The sequence below is a fragment of the Natator depressus genome, chromosome 3 (assembly GCF_965152275.1).
Source record: "Natator depressus isolate rNatDep1 chromosome 3, rNatDep2.hap1, whole genome shotgun sequence".
NCBI lineage: Eukaryota > Metazoa > Chordata > Testudines > Cheloniidae > Natator > Natator depressus.
This window is the reverse complement of record NC_134236.1, coordinates 189,366,563-189,388,932: the sequence shown is the minus strand read 5'-3', so window position 1 is coordinate 189,388,932 and position 22,370 is coordinate 189,366,563. Positions and strand designations below refer to the sequence as shown.

The 22,370-nt window shown below is 41.3% G+C and overlaps 1 protein-coding gene and 1 long non-coding RNA gene across 3 annotated transcripts; one reads left to right on the top strand and one right to left on the bottom strand.

Annotated features, from left to right (window-relative positions):
- The first annotated feature begins 970 nt into the window (after positions 1–970).
- LOC141985422 (uncharacterized) lies at positions 971–13,936 on the top strand. The gene is made up of 3 exons (XR_012638936.1): positions 971–1,510; positions 10,287–10,392; positions 13,815–13,936. It is a non-coding gene; the product is annotated as an uncharacterized LOC141985422 (long non-coding RNA).
- PEX13 (peroxisomal biogenesis factor 13) lies at positions 7,684–22,276 on the bottom strand. Of its 2 annotated transcripts, none has more exons than XM_074949519.1 (4): positions 22,145–22,276; positions 20,975–21,666; positions 20,145–20,270; positions 7,684–16,419 (listed from the first exon to the last, which is right to left on the bottom strand). In XM_074949519.1, the coding sequence occupies exons 1-4, from the start codon at positions 22,216–22,218 to the stop codon at positions 16,109–16,111; spliced, it is 1,203 nt and encodes a 400-aa protein (XP_074805620.1). In that variant the 5' UTR covers positions 22,219–22,276; the 3' UTR covers positions 7,684–16,108. The 2 variants fall into 2 exon arrangements, with proteins under 2 accessions (XP_074805620.1, XP_074805621.1); XM_074949520.1 differs by having other exon boundaries at positions 7,684–16,407.
- Positions 22,277–22,370: the final 94 nt, after the last annotated feature.

Here is a 22,370-nt window from a genome sequence, read left to right as displayed (position 1 = left end):
TCGCACCGGTTCGCGTGAACCAGTTGTTAAATTTTGAAGCCGGTTTAGAACTGGTTGTTAAAGGGGTGGGCAAACTCCGGCCCGCGGGCCACATCCGGCCCGTAGGACCGTCCTATCCTGCCCGCCTGAGCTCTCGGCTGGGGAGGCTCCCCTGAGAATCCCTTTTAAATTTTTACTCACCCGGCAGCACTCCGGGTCTTCGGTGACACTTCGGCAGCGGGCCCTTCAGTCGCTCCGGGTCTTCGGTGACACTTCGGCGGCGGGCCCTTCAGTCGCTCCGGGTCTTCGGTGACACTTCGGCGGCAGGTCCTTCGGTGCTGCTGAAGACCCGTAGCAACTGAAGGACCTGCCGCCGAAGTGCTGCCGAAGACCCGGAGCGACTGAAGGAACCGGTTCTTCAGCTTTTGGCAGCTCATCACTGAGTGGTACCCATGGTACCATTCCTTGCAGAAGTTACTTAGACTAGCATATCCATAGCCTTCCTTTAGATAAGAGACAGCCTAGTCTTTGGCATGTCACAGTGAGTCTGATGTTCCAGGTTCCTCAATGCTGAGATGCTGGAGATAAGGGCTAGATTAGAGTAGCTAAGGTATACTTAAAAGTAAAACTAACAGCTAAACAAAAGGAACTAACAAACTGAATGCTAAAAGATGTAACTCCTCATGGTGGTTTACCCTCTTAAAGGGTCTTGGCACTATCCTGAATATTCATGTCAGTGCCCCACCTTCCATGACCAAGTCTCATTTCCTTACCCACATAAATCTTAGGGTACACTTAATCTATAGAACATAAGAACGGCCATACTGGGTCAGACCAATGGTCCATCCAGCCCAGTATCTTGTCTTCCAACAGTGGCCAATGCCAGGTGCTTACGATGGAATGAACAGAATAGGTAATCATCAAGTCAAGTGATCTGTTGCCCATTCCTAGCTTCTGGCAAACAGAGGCTAGGGACACCTCAGAGCATTGTTTTGCATCCCTGTCCATCGTGGCTAATAGCCATTGATGGACCTAGCCCCCATGCACTTATCTAGTTCTTTTTTGAACCCTGTTATAGTCTTGGCCTTCACAACATCCTCTGGCAGAGAGTTCCACAGGTTGACTGTGTGTTGTGTGAAGAAACACTTCCTTTTGTTCGTTTTAAATCTGCTGCCTATTAATTTCATTTGGTGACCCCTAGTTCTTGTGTCATGAGAAAAAGTAAGCAACACTTCCTTATTTACACTTTCTCCACACCAGTCATGAGTTTATAGACCTCTATCATATCCCCCTTTAATCGTCTCTTTTCCAGACCGAAAAGTCCCAATCTTATTCATCTCTCCTCATATGGAAGCTGTTCCATAGCCCTGATCATTTTTGTTGCCCTTTTCTGAACCTTTTCCAATTCCAATATATCTTTTTTGAGATGGAGCCACCAGATCTGCGTGCAATAAGAGGCCTTCCTTTTATTGCTGGTGTGACTGTTGGAATTCAAGAAAGAGAAAAGACACTTGTCAGTAGATCTATTCAGGTGAGAGATTTTCCTTTCCTGGTTTGAATTTATCTAGAAAAATCAGTAAAATATAATGGTTTCTACTGTAAGGAAAAGAATAATTGCTGCAGCTGTTGGGCATGATTACACTATGGCTTGAATCATGCTATCATATCAACAACTGTCAGGAAGACCATTTTGTGATATGGTGGTTGTTATACTAGTTTAGTATTGTTTCCCTGTCCAGAGTGGACATGCTACTCAAAGTAAGGTATAGATTTCCCTGAACAAGATAGTAAATGTAGGTGATGTGCTTCTCTTAGCTGTAAAAAGATGCAGAAAGGACAGTATTTACTACAAAATTGAGCTACATAAGTTGATGTATCATGTTATCAAGTTAGGAGTAAAAATGATTTGCAGTAAGCAAGATTGGATGTGAGTATAAATTCTACTGAAGAAATTAAAAAAAAATCAGAGAATATATTAGGGAAAATATAGAGTGCTGCACTACTACACGTCACTGGTAAAAGGCTATGGTTTATGGAAATGGGCAAACAACTTTTCCAAGATCGTTGGAAATCTGATTCAGCCCATATACTCCACTCATAGCAGGTGGCTTATGTTCATGAATAACTAGAGAGCCACTGAAACAGCTACATTTTGCCTTACCATGATGTTGATTTCTACTAATAGCAAGGTGATACCGCTTAGATCAGCTTTAACTTGCTATCATTTTTCTGTAGTAGTGTTTTTTTCCGGGTTCATATATATAGTACTACACCTTTGCTATGTCTCCTAAGTATCCTCAGTGCACACACCCCTTTGGAACGTATAGGTCTTCTAAAGGTCTTATTTTTATGGCAACATTTGTCTTGTAAGTTGTTGTAGCAGCCATGCCAAGGAGGTGGTTTTTGTGTTAAATTTTGAGCCAGGTTTTGCTGCACATTTTGGTATGCAAGCTATGGGAGCATATGTTAGGTAGTTACTATGCAGTATAGTTGTAGCCATGTCAGTCCAGGATATTAGAGAGACAAGGTGGGGTGAGGTAATATCTTTTATTGGACAAGCTTCTGTTGGTGAGAGAAACAAGCTCTCGAGCCACACAGAGCTGACCTGAAGAAGAGCTCTGTGTAGCTCGAAAACTTCTCTCTCTCACCAACAGAAGTTGGTCCAATAAAAGATATTACCTCACCCACCTTGTGTCTCAGGTAATTACTAGTTCATCTTGTGGACAGGGCATCTGAAAGTGTTTTGAATATCAGAATTAAAACATATTAGTGACTTGAATCACTATAGCTCATTTTGTATAGTACTCACCCTCTGTGCTTTTTTCTGTTGTTTTTTTTTTTTAATTGTATTACATTTTTACTTCTGTTCATTCTTTGGATGAAATCCTGGCTCCATTGAAGTCAATGGCAAAACTACCATTGACTTCAGTGGGGCCAGGATTTCACCCTTTGTGTTTTTAATTTTTCAAGGAACTGCTAGTGTTTATCCTTTAGGTCAAATGTGAATTATAATTTTAATAAGGTTTGTAACTAGTTAGCGACAAGGCTGGTTCCAAACACAGTTGGTATTCAGACAACATGGTTAATACTTGGTTAGTAATGGCAATAGGTAACAATGTTTTGCCCTCACCAGATGCCCAAGGTGGGGTTGTCTATCTGTAACAGGTTCAACACATTGTTTATTTGTAGATTGGACCCACTAACCATGTCTCTGTTACAAGTTTGGCAGGTCTTCCTTCCTCCAGCTCGTTTTGTGGCACCACATTCTAAGTGCACTGCCCCACATGCTGTTGGTGTTAGTCTGTGGGCATGTACTACATGCTCTCTATCCCCTCATGAGGCATTATGAGATTTCCCCAGAAGGAACTGGGACAAACTGAGTTAGGAAGTGTGGGTGACATGAACACATAAAGACGGTTGACTCATTTGTTGCATTGTGAAAAAAGCTGTAGTATGCACAGACATCACCTGTTTTTGTTATAAATGGGTTAGATAAGAATGTCATGAACAGTTACAAAATCATCATTGCATTTTTAGTGTAGACGGGGCCTTACTAATTACATTTTATTAATGCTAAACAGAATTGTTGGTAGTATGTTAGTTTTTTATATACGTAATAAAAATGATGAAAATGTAAAATACTTTGTGTGTGTGTATAAAAGAATGCAGCACATGAGTAGCATTATGGGTTATATCAATGATACTTTTTTAATTGGCTCGTCCCACTTGGTCCATCTTTTTCTCATTAGTTCAGCTGTTAAATTTATGGTGCAGCAAGTCTTTCCATTTCTCTCAATTCTTTAAACTCTACACTATATTTATCAGTGAGAAAGGAACGGAGTTTGAAGTAGCAACTATGGGAACATCATTGGGAGTTTTTATTGATTTAAAGATGAGGCAAAATTCTAGATTTCTTTAAGGCTCCCTGTAATGCGATATTATAAGTAGGTTGAAGGGCAGTACTGGAAAATATTGATGATTAAAAATCCTATGTTTTCAAGTAGCGAAAATGGTCTTGGAGAAATGTATAGCAATATGTACTTTGTAAACTGGAATGCAGTATGTGTAACAAGGATTCTATTTACCATACATCTCTACCATGCAATTTGAGGGACCTTGTTACAAAATAGTAACCCATAGACATGATTAAAACTTGGTTTGGTATTTCGTGTAGACAGAACCATGGACTTGTACGGTGCTACAGATCTGGACCTTTGCAGGACTGTAGAATGACTCAGAAGCATGATTAAAAATGTAGTTTATTCCCATCTACACTGCAACTTTGAACTTTGGTGTAATTGCGGCAGGGGTCTACTGTGTTGTAACCAGATCCTGTACCGTGGAAATTTACAGCTGGAAATGTGATCTTCGTTGCTTAGAAATTGCAGTATGAACTGGACAAAATATATGATGGATACTCAAAAAGAAAAGGAGTACTTGTGGCACCTTAGAGACTAACCCAATTTATTTGAGCATAAACTTTCGTGAGCTACCAGATGTATTTTCCACAGTATGCATCCGATGAAGTGAGCTGTAGCTCACGAAAGCTTATGCTCAAATAAATTTGTTAGTCTCTAAGGTGCCACAAGTACTCCTTTTCTTTTTGCGAATACAGACTAACACAGCTGTTACTCTGAAACCTGTCATGATTGATACTGTTTGCTATTATTTAATTAAAAACCTTATTGAACATTTTAAACTAGAAATACAACTTTCTTTAAAATAGTCATGTTACAACATTGTTGAAGGATATTTTTCATACAGCATAATTTTGTTTTCAAGATCAAATGAATGGATTAGCACTTCATAGAATATTTGTTGTATTATTGCATCTTCTATATTTCTTTGTATCAGAGTTTGATGTTCACTGTTTGTAACTGGATAGGCATCTTTACATGAAGAAAATAGCTATCTGGAAAAAATTAGAATCTTGCAGAAAGAAAATCTTCAACTCAAAGTTGCCCTAAAAGAAAAAGATTCAACAATGTCTAGGTTCATGAAAGTAACGGAGGACAAGGTACTGAAAATTCAAACCCATTTGTCTTTGTAATCGAGTTAGTCTAACGTTTGTTCAATTTATCTTAACACCAGTGTGCCTTGGTTTGGGGAAGGAAAGAAAATCTTGCATTCCCATCAGTAATGAAATGTGTTAATTCTGTAGCTAATTATTAATAGCACAATAAAACTTAACTCTACTTTTGATACTGTAGAGCATATTACAATTGGCCCTGTGCTTCTGTGATGCTTTGTCAGGCTGTGACTCACCTTATTACCCCTCTGCCTTCAGCAAGAGAGAGACATGCTGCTGCTTAACCGGGTTTGAGCTTCTTGATACCTCCAGTCTGTTAGCCACCCAAACAATCTCCTCTGGGCATGCTAGCCCTCACTTTGCTTTGCAGGTTAATAATAGGTACACACCACTCCCTGAACCCCTTTGAAGTGTTTTCCTATAATATCCAGACCCTGTCATTGGTTACTCACAGAAATATCACGTTTGCCATCCCCAAAGAGACAGTGTACACATCAGCTTGTTTGAGTCAACAGAGGATCAGCTACTATATAACCTCACATCACTGAGATATATTTATTATCAAAGGCTAAGACATAAGAGATAGTGAGTAAAGAGAATAATGGAAACAGAAAGGTTACATATAAAACAAAATCAATACGTGCTTCCTTGAGATCAAACTTAACTTTAACAGGCTAAACATTGTCTAAAATAAATCTAATCTCACCCAAAGTCGTCTTGCAGCATTTCCAACCACGGCAAGTTGGGATCCCATTTTCAAGAATGTAATCACACTGACTGATCACTTCCTCAGGTGCAGGATAAAGAGGTATCCTTTTGCCATCTCTTTATATTCTCCCCTGATCCCCAAGTCAGACTGATGGCCCAGGATTTATTCCTGGTGTGTTCCATTGCATTGGCTTACAATGCTTTATTTACATGTGAACTGAGGCAGACAGGTTAATATTAGGGCTGTCAATTAATTGCAGTTAATGCATGTGATTAATGCAAAACAAATTAACTAGATTTAAAAATAATAGTCATGATTAATTGCAGTTTTAATCCCACTGTTAAACAATAATAGAATACCAATTTAAACTTATAAATATTTTTGGATGTTTTTCTACATTTTCAAATATATTGATTTCAATTACAAAACAGAATACAAATTGTAGTATCTCACTAGTATCTGTACCTACATTTCACAATGCTATTAAAGATCAGTGTGATGCTGGCTTTCATTTAAGAGCTTACATGACATCATTTATGGATAAATACTATTCAAGTGGTATGCTACATGTAGTTCATCAGGCCTGACAGGAGTTACTGTTACAGAACAATAAAAGAAAAGGAGTACTTGTGGCACCTTAGAGACTAACCAATTTATTTGAGCATAAGCTTTCCTGAGCTACAGCTCACTTCATCAGATGCATAAATTGGTTAGTCTCTAAGGTGCCACAAGTACTCCTTTTCTTTTTGCGAATACAGACTAACACGGCTGCTACTCTAAAACCTTACAGAACAATGAATCCTCTGCTAGTTGGCACCGAGCGGATCTTAGGATCTTCCCTCCATTGTAAGGCACAGAAGGAAGCAAATTAAAATAAAGAGGTGGAAAAACTGCAAAAGCAGCAGACTGAATGAGCAGAACCAACCAACATTGCTTTTATTTCTTCCTGCCTCCAAGCCCAGCGGGCTCTTCTGCCTAAACTCTCTGGGCTTGTGGTTTCATGAGATTTCAAGGGCAGCACTGGTGGTGAGACGGAATTAGGGAACAGTGACTCTCTGTGGCATGGGTGGGCAAAATACGGCCTGCGGGCTGGATCTGGCCCGTCTAAAATTTCTGTCTGGCCTGCCATGACTAGCATTTCTATCCGGCCTCCGCTGCCCCCTCGCGATCTCCGAGTCGGGGCCACTAAAAGTCCCGCGGCGCAGCGGGGCGCTCAGGCAAGCTGCCTGCCTACCATGGGCCCATGCCGCTCCCAGAAGCGGCTGCTGCTGGCACATCTCTGTGCGCCTGGCGAGGGAGGCGGCTCCGCACACTGCCCCTGTCCCCAGCACCTTCCTCACATCTCCCATTGGCCGGAAACCGGTCAATGGGAGCTACGGGGGCGCTGCTTGCGGGCACGGGCAGTGCACAGAGACCCACCGCCTCCCCTCGGGCCCCCCCCTCCAAGGGGCGCACAGAGACATGCCAGCAGCAGCCGCTTCCAGGAGCGGCGTGGGGCCATGGTAGGCAGGCAGCTTGCCTGAGCGCCCTGCTGCGCTGCCGGCTGGGAGCTGCCTGTGGTAAGCGTCTCCCAGCCAGAGCCTGCACCTCGCACCCCCTCCTGCACCCAACCCCCTGCCCCCAGGTCAGAACCCTCTCCTGCACCCAAACTCCCTTCCAGACCCTGCACCCCCTCCTACACCCTAATCTCCTGCCCCAGCCTGGAGCCCCCTCCTGCACCAAACTCCCTCCCAGAGCCCACCCCTCATCTTCTCCTGCACCCAAACCCCTCACCCCCTCCTGCTCCCCAATCCTCTGCCCCAGCCCAGAGCCCCCTCCTGCACCAAACTCCCTCCCAGAGCCCACACCCCTCACCCTCTCCTGCACCCCAACACTCTGCACCAGCCCAGAGCTCCCTCCTGCGCTCAAACTCCCTCCCAGACCCTGCACCCCCTCCATGAATATACAGTAGTAGAAATGTGTGGCCTGTGACAATTTACCAAAATTTGTGGAGTGGCCCCCCTGCGAAAATTATTGCTGACCCCTGCTCTATGGCATGCTACCCTTCAGAGGCAGTAAGTAAATGATACCTTTTGCAACATTGCCTTATACTCTGTGCTCACAACCCCTTTGGAGGAGAGAAAGGAAACCAGTGGAAACTGTGGCTCCTAAGCAAGTCATGGTGCTGGGGAAAGATGGAGGGGCTGGAGGCAGAAGCCCCTACGTCAGGGGTTCTCACAACACATTTTTGGTGGCATCAGAATGCAACCACCAACTCTTGCTGGTGGCCACTCTGAGACAATTTTTCCTAAAATACTTAATTAACTTTAGGAAAAACAAATAAATACACACATATACATGTCCTTAATCACTGTAATTTATTTATGTAGGGTTTTTATTTTTTTGCGCTCAGTAATAAAAATAATGTACAGTTGTCTCTATTCTTTACTGGACCTAGAAAGAATAGAAACACAAATAAGGTACTTTGCATGTTCTTATCTTTGTTGTTGTTCCTTTTGCTTTTTGGGTGCTTTTTTTTAGACTTGCTAGCTAGTGAGTCTGCTGCCGTGAAAAGAGATACTTGTATGTTTAATATCACTTTTAAGGGCCTCCCAGCTAGCTACTAAGTCTGCTGTGAAAAGTGGCATTAACACACAAACAAATATCACTTTTCACAGCAGACTTAGTCCCAGAAAGCCCAGGGACAAATTAAGCCCTGGATGGGGAGATGGGTGGGGAGGCAGCAGGAGCCAGGGACAATTATGGGGGTGAGCCTGGGGCCCAAGCCTGCTGCCAAAGCCCAGGGCCTGAGAAGGCAGCAGGGGCCGGGGGGAGCGTCCGGAGCCCCACGGCAGGAGCCTGCCACCTGCCATCCCAGGGCTGAAGCTTGACCCCATGGCCCCCGGGAAGATGGGGAACCTTACTGGCTGCCTGCTCCTCCAGCGTTTGTATCTCCAGAATGGGGCAAGGCCCAACACCTGCTGGTGGCCCCAGGGGAGAGGCCACTGCTTTGCCCTCCCCCCATCATCACCCAGGAGGCTGTAACTGCAAGAAAAGCCCATGGTGGCCACATCTGTGAACCGCTGCCGTAGGTGGTTGGAACAGGAGCTTCTTTTCCTTGCATGTCCCCAGAAATTCCATGGTTCTGAAGACATGCCATCTGCCTCCTCTGAGCACCAATAAATCCCTCCCTCTCAAGGTTAAGATGAATGGGGAATTCTGTAAGGTGAATTTCAATGATGTTTCCTGGGCCCCTTCTCCCATCACAGGAAGATACAATATGATCCAATGATGGGGCCTGATTTTGCAGTCTTTGAGAGATGAAATCAATAGGATTTTTGCTTGCCTAAATACTCCATAACCTCACCTTTAATTTTCAAGTTTCAGAGTAGCAGCCGTGTTAGTCTGTATTCGCAAAGAGAAGAGTGAGCTGTAGCTCACGAAAGCTTATGCTCAAATAAATTTGTTAATCTCTAAGGTGGCACAAGTACTCCTTTTCTTTTTATTAATTTTCAAATTATTCCCAACTTGTTTAACATTACCCCCTTGAGATTTTTCTCTGAAAATTCCAGGTGTTTTTGTGTGTGTGAATTGTTTGAGTATGACACATCCGCTGAACTAGAAAAAAACAATCACAAAGTGACACAGACTATTGGAGGATGGGAAGGATTATTTCCCTGCATGTGCAACATCAATGTTATTTACTAAGCTCAAATCAGTTATACATGTGCAAACTTACTGAAGAATCAAAGGTAGTTACACACGATACTGAAGGCCTAATTTAGCCTACAAAACTTTTAAAAATATTTATTTATTATTGATGTGTGAGAAAAAATGAGACAGATTCCAGGCTGAATTTGCTGAGCTATTAGAAAAAAAAAAACATTTTAAATTATAACGTGAGTACATTTGAAACTGTATCACTGACAGGCAAATAGCAGTTGAGCTGTTCGAATTCCCCCTTTATCCCTCCACCCCACCTCAAAAAAAATTAGTTGTTTTTTTGGTCAAAATATTTTGTCATTTTTACAGAATCACGTTTTAGAGTAGAATTTTTTAAGAGTATTTTAGTTCTGTTCATCACTTTTTCTTTGGAAACAGATTGGTTACATTTTATAGGCTCTTGGGAGAGGGACTCTCTCATTCAGTATTTTTACAGCATATTCAGCATAAGACTCTTGATTCTGTTTTGGACCTTTAGGCTACCAGAATACTACTAGGGATTCTTATGGAACTGTTCCATAGTTAATTTTGAAGCAGGACTTTAGGAGTAGGAAAATTTTTCAAACTTTATTTTATTTATTTAGCCTTACATAAAATACTTTAAAAAATAAATGCCTATCTCATGCTCTATGCACCTTTTTATGAAAAATGCTTCCAAAAAAACCCAAAAGAGGTATTTACTTTACTTTTTGAATATTTTCTGTAAGAGCTTCTAATTTCACACGAGCATATTGAGAAGTCTACATATTTAAGGTGCAGGTGGAGTAATGAATGTTTTAGAACTGCAGTGATGCACAACACACATTTGAAATTACAATCTGTCCCTAAGGGTAGCTGGCTATTTTATTATTTTTTCCTTTCTTGCAGAGAACATCAGCAGCAGATGGATGAACTAAGAAATGAGTTAAAGCGAATGTCAGAGAAGACTTGCATTCTTAAAATAAAATTAGAAAAAGAAAACGTTTTCAAACAGGTGAGAGCACTGAAACTGCATGGATTCCTAGAAATAGGAAATCTATTCATTCATCTAATCTATTAGTCATTGCAGGTTTGTTCCCTACGGTGCATTTCTCTTTTCAATCAACTTTTAGCATGTCCAGATGAGGGTATCCCACCACTTCGCTTGGGAGACTAGCCTACTTTATTAAAAATGTCTGGATTTTTCTTCTCATTTACCATATTTTCCTTTTCTTAATTTCATCCTACTGCTGTAAACCTATAGACTATACTAAATTCCTGTCCTTTTCTCACTCCCTTGATCATCATTGTCACCAACTTTGCTGAAGAAAAGCTGAGTGCTGTATTAGGCTGTGAAAAGTGTACACAAGCATACAAAAAACGGAATCAGTATATTAAGGTCCTGATCTTGCATCCTTTGAAGTCAGTGACAAAACTCCCTTTGATTTCTATAGACATAGAATCAAATACATAATGAGATAAATAGCATAATTCCCCATTTTCCTGACAGCAATTCCCGGATTCAGTTAATGCTGACTTTGTACAGCAAAATGAGGAAAAGTTGATGATTAACAGTCAGGAAGACTGTAGCTGAATGGTTCTGCTAAACCAGTACAGCTTGTTTCATGCGCGGGGGTTGGTTTTGCGATACTGATACAAGGACAGCTTTGATAGTGTAGCTGAGTCCACACTAGGATATACTGATATAGGATACTAGTATTCCCATACCGGTAAAGTGCTTCTAGTGAGGCCAAACATATTAAAATAATCTTGCTGGCTCAGAGGCTTTTTTGTTCCATAAGAAGAGTAGTCTTTTGAGCCTATGCAAGGAAAACAGACTAATATTTTTCCATTTTTTATTTTATTCTTTATTCTGCTGGATGCCTTTATTCTGCCTATAATGCCTTTCAATTTGCAATACTATTCAAAAACCTGAATGAGTCTTCTGAATTTGTATGTACTATTTAGTATTCTAGTAGCACCTTGAAGCCCCCATCAAGACTGGGGTCTCATTGTGCTAGGTACTGTACAAATATATATATGAAGATACAGTTCATGTAACAAAGAGCCTATTATTTTAAGATTAAAATTCAGAGGTAATCCAAATGAAGTACATACAACTAAATGTCCCAAGAGGGATTTCAAGTTCTGTTGCTTAGGTGTACTTCCCCAAAAATAATATGGATGTGTTATCTTTAGTAGCGCTCTGAGAATAGGAGAGTCAGTTGCCTAATGCATAAATCAAGCAGTCCTCACCTACATCTTTTTTCTGATCTCCTACACCTTCCTCCATACACTGAATCCATGACTACTCCCGTAATCTTCACTTCTTTCTACTACCATTTAAGCCCTGAACAGCCTCCTAGTCAATGCTGGCAAAGCACTCTTCCTTCCAAAACCTTAAGATACACACACATAATATTTGTGAAGCTTTCTAGTCATTGAGACCACATCCCACCTTTTTATTACACAGACTTCTACTTTTACATTAAAATTCTCAGGAAAAAACCTCATTTGTTCAGAATAGTTTAGCCACTGTACAGTGCTGAATACATCTGTACTGTATCAGTCCCCTTATAAAATATTTAATCCTTATGCAAACTTCATAAAACCATAACCACAGAGTTATGGAAATGATCAGTTAAAGTAATTTAAGTATTCCAGTACTCTGACAGTTTGTACATGCAGTTAATGACACTATTGTCATTTAAAAATATACTGCATGCATTTCACAAGCCACCTTGTCTGACAAACAGTAGGTACAAACTCAGCATATCCATCACTATTCATGCATTCAAAATTATATACATATTGATAATGGATATGCTAAAAGATCCTTAGCAAGTTTTGTATATCAGAGTCAAGGATGTCTGTAAAATGTGGAAGGTGAATTTTTACATGTCACTTTTACAGTTTAAACTAATTGCTTGTTGTTTGTGAGTAATTTTAACTGAGTTTTCCCCTACAGTTTCACAACACTGAAAGTCAATAAGACTTAGGCTCCTTTGTGCCTGGGTCACTACTGAAAATGGGATTTATGCACTATTGGGAATTTTACCCTGGCTCTTATTAAAGACTAAAATATTAATATTCTTTCCCAAGGAAAACTCCCATCTCTAATGCAGTTTTAAAAAATATATTTAACACTTTCTGTTCTTACATATTTGCACAATTAGTTTACTATGGGAAATAATTAGCTCACAGGATTCCATTTTAAACTCATTCTTGTACTGATGTTAATTTATATCCAACAAAGCCAAAATTTCAATTTTAATACATTTATAGTCAATACAATTTCAGAATTTTTAAAATAAAATATAACTTATTACACCATTTTCTCAACCCTCTTTTCCATTAAAGTGAGTAAACATGATTGAAAGGTCAGAATTCTATGCATAGTTATAACATTTACAGTGATTTGATAGACTAAGTCAAGCTACTACAAAGTAAGACAGGTTAGTCAATGTCCAATTATTTATAAGCTACCCCTTTTCTACCAGGAGAATACTTTCAAAGAACATGACCAAAAAAACTCAGATGTGAAATTTAACTATGTCTTTATTACAAATTAATGAGATTTAAAAGTTCTAATTAATGTTCAACTGAAAGTGTTTTCCAATCTAGTCTTGATTAGGAAAGTAGATGCCTGATTTAACAGACATTTTAAAAAAAGCTTTATTCTTTTAAGAGACTACTGCTCCAGTTAAAATTCTTTATTGATACAAGAAAGATTGATGCTCCAATAGTAAAATAATTAAACCCATCAGGAACAAAGAATGTGGGCAGAAACTGAACATTTGATGTAAAGTTTTCTAACCATCTTAATGTACATCCTAGTCCTCAGTTTCCTTTCTGTAGCAGAGGGAGTCCCATCCAAATTTTAGTTAATCCCTCATCTGGTGCATTGGCATGTTGAGAAAAGTTTCTCAGAAATGTGTACTGGTTCAAGTGTAGCTCAAAGAGTTTTTCATTTACCCCTTCACTGTGGGCTGTTTTTTCCTTTCCCTCTCCCAGAGCAGCTACATATAATCTTACTGAGCAAGCAGTAGCAAAAATGCTTCACTACACTGTCCCCCAGGAGCCAGGGTCCTATCTCCTATGCTCCTAACCTTGCCATTGTACACAGGAAGAGTCCAGCGGTTATTCTAAAATCCAGGGCTCCAGTATACCAGCCACTTAGACTACTAACCAAACTGAGGTTAGCAATAGCTTGTTGTAACGGTTTTGTCTAAATATTAGCAATTCTGTTCACCACAAGTTGCCTAAGTACTAATTCTAGCAAATGCACTAAAAAATATAAACATATTAATGAAGCTTGCAATGGAAACTGATGTTGAAGATCTCTATAGAAACATGAATTAAAACTACCAAAAATCCATTATGCTACTTATTCCTACACACGGAGAATTCATCTGCCACACACTTTTTTTTTCTCAGCTGAAAATACATTCTGCTGAAAAATCCTGCACGTACACCTTTCGCCTACCCGGAGCCACTGTGCGCCAGGACAGAGAGCATCTGCTCCTGGGCGGGAGTAGCCCCAGCTGCAGATAGGGAAGAGAAGAAGCTGCATTCCTCACAGTGCCCTCTCCGTGGGACCAGCTCAGAGGCACAGGATATGGGGACCAGACAACGTGGGGCATAAGGGGCTGTTGTGGGGAGTCACAGACTGAATGAGTGAAGCTAGGGGTTAGCCAGTATCTGCATGGGGGAGGCTCCCTAACAATCCCTCCCTGACCAGAAAACCTCCATTCCATACTTTTCCCACCCACACCCAACAACCCTCCAAGTTCACACCCAAGCTCCTTCCCAGCAATTACTTTCCCCTCCCTCAGCTCCTCCATTACCCCGACTCCTCCCAAACCTTTGCACCGCTTCTGAGGGGGGTGGGAAATACATTTCTGTAGGTTAAATGAATTACTGAAAGTTATGTATTCATATGCCTGGTAAGGAATCTATTTGTCAAAAAGTATTTCCTGAACCTTTGCTGTTGTCTGTATTGTTACAAACATACTTGCTGACAGGTCTTTTGAAAGAAATTACCAAAATAATTGAAACCGGCGTGATTGTGTTATTGCAATATTGTGCACAGAATTTTTAATTTTTTGGCACAGAATTCCCCCAGGAACAGCTAGTATAAGTATGCAAGTTTAACTAGCTTGGGTGCTGCTGTGGGTTTTTGTTTTTAAGAAACAGGCTACTTAATTGAAATGATTTATTAATACACAGCTATCAGTATTTTTCCTTTTCTCTAGTACATTAGAACTGTATGATCTGTTCTAACATTGAAGGGTTCAACACAGCATATAAGAGCATTCCAAAAGAACTACAGCCTGAACTGAAAATGATTCTGCGTTAATCAAATCTAATATTAATGTGAGTGAGTCCCGAAAGAGGAATCTGAAGCTTTACTTAACTTTACTTCCCAGAAAAGTATGACTTTAGTACAGAGCTCACAAAAGTAAATAGATTTGAAGACAAAATGTATTTTGTTAATAGTCTTTATGCAACTGTGGTTCTCAATGTACCTCAGATTTTATGGGAAAATGCCAGATTTAACGCCTGAAGTGCAGCAGGAACAATCAAGTTAGCAGTTAACTCATCCATCTCCATGATGATACAATGAAATGGACAGCTTTTTTCTTGTTTCCTACTTTGTGGGATTATCAATAGAAAACCCCATCCATTTAATGGCAACACAGATGTTTCCTATCCACTCTGTGATGCATTGCTGCTGTGTTAAAATCAGGCTGAATTTTCTCACAAAAGTTCAAAAAGAAATTGCACTGAAACACGGGAAGTTTAGATGTAGCTGTTAAAATACATAATTACTAGAATTTGATACGCTATTATACCTGGCTGGAAGTGTGGCTGTGCTAACTTAGCTCACTAGGCCCTAGAGAGATGTTGATAAAAAATGAGCATCCTTAACCGTGCTTGGCTGGAAGGTACATAGGGCCTAAAGCATGTGCACTATAAATCAGAATAAAACATGTGGTCCTCCGGCCTCTGATGAGGAAAAGCTCCCAGAATGGTGGTGGGGAAAACGGCTTATACTTTCTTGAAAACAACATTAGAATAAAGGACAAATAAACACTGGTAACAGCATTTATCTGCTTACAACTCCAGTTGAATGTACCTTCCTTCACAGTGCTAATCTTGTTTCTTAAGATAGTCACCTTTTTATAACAAAGGCCTGAAGTCTTTCATTTTTCTTTGCGGTAGCGGAAGCACTAATTTTACCAAAAAGCAGCCAAAAAATGAAGTATTTTAAGGGCTCTTCAATGTACAATTTTTGGAGGCCTCTGCTAGAAATGCTTCAGTTTTCCTTCTCAACACCCCCTCTCAAAGGCCTCATATCAAGCCAATTCTTTCTCCAGTAAGGAGGACTGGACACTGCTACCTGTAGAATTCATCAGCACTATTCCTTCAAGTGACCAAAGTGAGCTGCTAGAGATGCAACACATTGGCTTACCCAGTTGCCTCTACAGAACTGCCCCCAGCCTGAGATCTCACAATTGCCAATAGTTTGCTGGGCAGGGCCACAAATGTACAACTTTAAGTGAATCAAGCATGCTCTTAAAGTTTGGGTAAATTATTTCGTTATCTGTTCACCCGTTACCAGCAGCGAGATACCTGATACAGTCCTAACAGTGTTCTTCTACAATTTTCAGAATATCAAAAGGATTATTGATAAGTATAGTTCAATCACTAAATTTTATCCAGGTGCATCACAGATCCTGTTTATCTCCACCTATCACAGTGGAGTCAGAGGTAACGGGAACCTTATTCATTTCAACGAAAACGGATTCAAAGGCAGCTTCTTGCTCCTCTAAAGTATCCGCATCAGTGGCTCCTCTAACAGGTGTTGTGTTGGTAAAAGCCGGCTGCTGCTCTGTAATAATTTCCAGCTCCACTGTTTTCCGACCTCTTCTTTTACCCAATATTTTGATGTAATTAGCTGGCACAAGTCCTGTTGTTTGACCATCACGACTAGCCAAAAGCCAGCCACGTACTTTGGGTTGTTGTTCTGATAAGAAAACTAAGCCATAGTTACAAAGTAATTCAAAATGTGTAACAGTTATACCATTAAAACACCTTCCTAGAGTTTGAGATCCCATCAGACATTATACAGCCATCTAATTCAAAGCTCAGCAGAAATATGGAGAATACTTGAAACCTACAATTAGTGCTATTAAGTCAACAACTAGTCACATGACAAGCCAGATAACTGTTCATGGGGTGTTTAAAGTGCTAATGTTTATATATTAAAATTAGGGCCCTACCAAATTCACTGTCCATTTTGGTCAATTTCACGGTCATATGATTTTAAAAATTGTAAATGTCGTGATTTCAGCTATTTAAATCTGAAATAGCAGTGTTGTAATTGTAGGGGTCCTGACTCAAAAAGGAGGTGTGTGTGTGTGTGTGTGTGTGTGTGTGAGCGGGGTCGCAAGGTTATTGGAGGGGGGGGTTGCGGTTCTGCTAACCCTTACTTCTGCAATGCTGCTGGCGGCAGCGCTGCCTTCAGAGCTGGGTGGCTGCTGGCTGGGAGCCCAGCTCTGAAGGCAGAGCCACCACCAGCACCAATGCAGAAGTAAGGATGGCATGGTATTGCCACCTTTACTTCTGCGCTGCTGCTAGTGGAGTGCTGCCTTCAAAACTGGGTGCCCAGCCAGCAGCCACTTCTCTCTGGCTGCCCAGCTCTGAAGGCAGCACAGAAGTAAGGGTGGCAATACTGCAACCCCCCCTAAAATAACCTTGAAGCAACCCCCTGCAACTCCCTTTTGGTTCAAGACCCCCAATTTGAGAAACACTGATCTCCCCCATGAAATCTGTATAGTATAGGGTAAAAGCACGCAAAAGACCAAATTTCATGGGGGGGGGGGGGGGAACAGATTTTACAGTCCATGATGCGTTTTTCATGGCCGAGAATTTGGTAGGGCCCTAATTAAAATATATCCAAAAAAAGTAGGGCTGTCAATAGCAGATAACTCAAGTGATTAAAAACAAATGAACTTGATTAAAAAATTAATCGCAGTTTTAATTGCACTGTTAAACAATAACAGAATGCCAACTGAAAATGTTTTTCTACATTTTCAAATATATTGATTTCAATTACAACAGAATACAAATTGCACAGTGCTCACTTTATATTATTTTTTATTACAAATATTTGCACAGTAAAAAAGAAAAAATAGTATTTTTCAATTCACCTCATACAAGCATTGTAGTGCAATCTCTTTATTATGAAAGTTCAACTTGCAAATGTAGTTTTTTGTTGTTGTTGTTACATAACTGTACTCAAAAACAAAATAATGTAAAACTTCAGAGCTTACAAGTCCACTCAGTCCTACTTCTTTTTTAGCCAATTGTGAAGACAAACAAGATTGTTTACGTAAGGGCAGGTCTTCACTACCTGCCGCATCGGCGGGCAGCGATCGATCTATCGGGGATCAATTTATCACGTCTCGTTTAGATGCGATAAATCGACGGGGGAGCAGTAGCGGTTGACTCGGTGCCATCCTCACGGCCAGGTAAGTCGACCTAAGATATGCCGACTTCAGCTACGCTATTGGTGGAGCTGAAGTTGCATAGATTAGGTCAACCCTCCCCACCCAGTGTAGACCAGGGCTACATTTATGGGAGATAATGTTGCCTGCTTATTTACAATGTCACCTTAATATGAGAACAGGCATTCGCATGGCACTGTAGCAGCCGGCACTGCAAGGTATTTATGTGCCAGATATGCTAAACATTTGTATGCCCCTTCATACTTCGGCCACCATTCCATGGGACATGCTTCCGTGCTGACAATGCTCGTTAAAATAATAATGCTTTAAAGTTGTGACTGAACTCCTTGGGGGAGAATTGTATGTCTCCTGCTCTGTGGTCTTATCTGCATCTGCCATATATTTCATGTGATGGCAGTCTCAGATGATGACCCAGCACATGTTGTTCGATTTAAGAACACTTTCACTGCAAGTTTCACAAAACGCGAAGAAGGTACCAATGTGAGATTTCTAGGTTACAGCACATGAACCAAGGTTTAAGAATCTGAAGTGCCTTCCAAAGTCTGAGAGGGATGAAGTGTGTAACATGCTGTCAAAAGTCTTAAATATGCAAAACTCCGATGCAGAAACTACAGAACCTGAACCACCAAAAAAGAAAATGAACCTTCTGTTGCTGGCATCTGACTCAGACGATGAAAATGAATGTGCATCAGTCCGCACTGCTTTGGATCATTATAGAGCAATACCAGTCATCAGCATGGAAGCATGTCCTCTGCAATGGTGGTCGAAGCATGAAGGCGCATACGAATGTTTAGCATATCTGGCACGTAAATATCTTGCAACACTGGCTACCAATAGTGCCATGTGAGTGCCTGTTCTCACTTTCAGGTGACACTGTAAATAAGAAGCAGGCAGCATTATCTCCTGTAAATGTAAATAAACTTGTTTGTCTTAGCGATTGGCTGTATAAGAAGTAGGACTGAGTGGACTTGTAGGCTCTAAAGCTTTATATTTGAGTGCAGTTATGAAAAAAAAATTCTACATTTGTAAGTTGCACTTTCACAATGAAGAGATTGAATTACAGTACTTATATGAGGTGACCTGAAAAATACTATTTCTTATGTTTATCTTTTTTACAGTGCAAATATTTATGATAAATAATATAAAGCAAGCACTGTTCATTTGGATTCTGTTGTAATTGAAATCAATATTTGAAAATGTAGAAAACATCCAAAAATATTTAAATAAATTTTTTTCTATTAACAGTGCAATTAAATCTCATGATTAATCATGATTATTTTTTTAAATAGCATGATTAATCACAATTTAAAAAAATCTCATGATTAATCAAAATTTTTAAAAATCATTTGACAGACATAAAAAAAAAAGACAACGGGATTTGTCAATTCTTGTTATAGCAGTCCAGTTAGAGGCTAAAAAAGGTACACCCCTTTTCCAAAGGATACAAGATATTTACTGTAGAGGAAAAAAGTACTTTGAAAGTCTGTTTGAAGATTACACCCTTCACTGTAATTAACTACATGCAATTGATTACACAAAGTATAAATACAAAATGTTCTAAGAAATTACTGTTAGTATACTTCCATGTATATCTTTTTTTGGCCTACACGTACTCAAAAGATTGGAATATTTGCATTTATCTACAGGATTCAGTGTGCTGTATGTGACAACTATCCTCTTCTGAATAGCACAGTTTCCTCAGTGATTATTACAGTGGCCACATTATGCCTTCAGATGCACGTGTGTTGATTTCACTAAAGTCAAGTGGGAGTCAGGTAGAATGCATACCAGCTTAGAGAAACTGACTTTGTAATAAGACAGAAATGCAAACAATTAACCTGTCTCCGAAGGACGCCAAGAGGATTAATGTTTGAAGTGTTCTGAAAATAAAAGTGCTGCACTGAGCTAACTTTTGTCACAGCACTGTTGCATAGCCCATGAGGAAACATGAGGAGTACAGTGGTTGGTGAAGATGCATTGTGTAAGTGATCTTTGGGCATGCGTCAAAATGAGTTACTGTACTGGCCAACATTTTAGGGAAATTAAGCAAAACCCACTCAAAGAGATTGGGCATGTTGCTTCTCTAGAGCATCCACACAATCACTGGCCTGTTGAGTTGGGCCAACTAAAATACATCTCTTGATCTCAAAGGGCTGTCAATAGGACTCCATTCGCAAGCATTAAAAAGTCATTGGAAGTTAGAAAGTAAATCCACAATAAATCATAATCTTACCTTTGGGTGCTAATTTTAGCATGTCACCAGCACGAAAAGAAATTTCTTCTTCTGAAACAGCAGTGAAGTCATATTCTGCTCTTCCAATTACATGATCATCATCTCCGTTTGCCCAGTTACTAGACGCTATTTCACAGAAGAGTTAAAAAGCAGCATAATCATCTGGATCTTTAAAGTAATTTATAACAGAAACTGAATTTTTCCACAAATATGCATATACTAAATATAACGGGTCACAGAAACATTTAAGTAACACTTTAAATCTTAAAAGTGCTGCACAAACATTTATTCCAGGGCCATACATATATGGCACTATACAACTACCAACATTTTCAGGTGCTTCAAGTTACGCTTCTGATCCACATTTCAGCCTCTGCATATAAGTGTCCTGGTTTGCAGAATTTTCTATTCCAAGTCACCAGATTGATGGATCGACTGAATAAAGCAAGCAAGCGCCCCAAGTTTTTCCCCCCAGTTCAATAAAGAACATGTTATTAGTATAGTGCTATACTGTAATACCTAGTTGAATCTTGCTGCTAAAGAAGACTTTGTTTCACATAAGAAACCTGATTCTGCAGCTGTATACATATGAAGCAGCTGCAGAACTCAGCCCTAAAATCTTACCTTCCCTAGAAGTAGAACCTCTTTGATAGAGAACTGAATGGATCAATTAACATAGCATCGAAGAGTAGGCTATTTTAATACCTTAATCCCCATCTCCCTGTTTAATTCAGCATTTTTAGGCTATGATTTACTAATTTATTTGTGGCAAAAACATGAATAGTTTGTTCTCTAACCTACACTCTCCTCACTTTGCTGATCTCCTTTACCTGTTTCTTCATCACTGTATGTGGAGAGCAGCTTCCAGATGAGGTAGGGACCCCCAAGAATAACAGCAAAGAACAAGAAAATGGGCCAGGACTTTGCTGAGTTAGCTGCCCGGTCCTCTGGGCCAATGCGAGCCACAGTTCCTTCACTTTCAGCCCACAAATCCTCATTCTCAGAGCTCTTCCGCAGACCCAGCAGCCGCTGCAGCCGTTTGTAGAGGTATCTTATAGTTCTGACTAATGCAAAAGCTGAAAACACTTTTGTGAAGTGTATTTTGAGTCGGGAGAAGTGATTGGCTACATCCAACACAGCCCTGAAACTGTTATAAACAGCTGAAAAGGTCGCATCCATCATCATACTGACTGAGGCAAATGCATGCACAATACTTTCAATGGACTGAAATGCACCTCTGCTGCTCTCTTCAGCCTGCTGAACAAATCTGCTGGGAGGTAGATCGTCTGTACGAAACCGGTTATAGCCCATACCACCATATCCATAACTGTAAGGGCTGTAGTTTCCATAAAAGGAGTTTCCATATGTGCCATAGCCTGGAGAAAAGGAACTGCTGTATGCAGGTCTGAAATTGCTCAGGCTACTGTTCCCTGCCTGCTGTGATGGTCGTGGCAAAATAGGTGGAGGTACTCGTGTGGGTTGTCCAGGCCTAGTCAGCAGGCTGGCACCCAAATCAGCAGACCTAAATAAATTCAGAGGTTCAAGATCAGTACCCATCATCATTTTATATTAACATTATCCCCAAATCTTCATGAACTGTGGGGGACAGGGGAGCAAAGTCCATGTGACAGAGTCTCTCTCCACCTTGGGGCCGTGGGTGGGGGCAAGAAGGGGTCTGTGGCAGGGTCCCTGACAGGAAGTCTCAGGGGTCCGGGGCAGAGTCCCTGGGAGGGAGTCTCTCCCCTACCCCCGTGGGAGGAGGAACGGGGCAGGGTCCCGGGGGGGGGGAGGGGGGGAAGGGAAAGAGTCTCTCTCCCCCTGCGTGGGGCGGCGGGGCAGGGTCCGTGGGGGGGGTCTCTCTCCCCCTGCATAGGGGGGCGGCGGTCTCTCTCCCCCTGCATAGGGGGGTGGGGCAGGGTCCGGGGGGGGTGTCTCTCCCCCCACGTGGGCGGGGCAGGTCTCTGAGGGTGTATCCCCGGAAAAGGGGGGGGTGCACTCACTGGAAGGCCGGGGCCGCGGTTCCCGCCAGGCGCCGGTTCTCCCAGGGCTTGGGAGGCGGCGGCTGAGACGCCATCTCCCCCGTTCCGGCTCCGCTGCGCCCGCCCGCCCGAGCCGCCCCAGCCCAGCCTGCTCCCTCCCTCCCCACCTGATCGCAGCCTTGCCAGGCCTGACAGGCGGAGCGCCGAGCCGCTCATCCGCCGGAGGGTGCGGCGGCTCCGGGCCAGG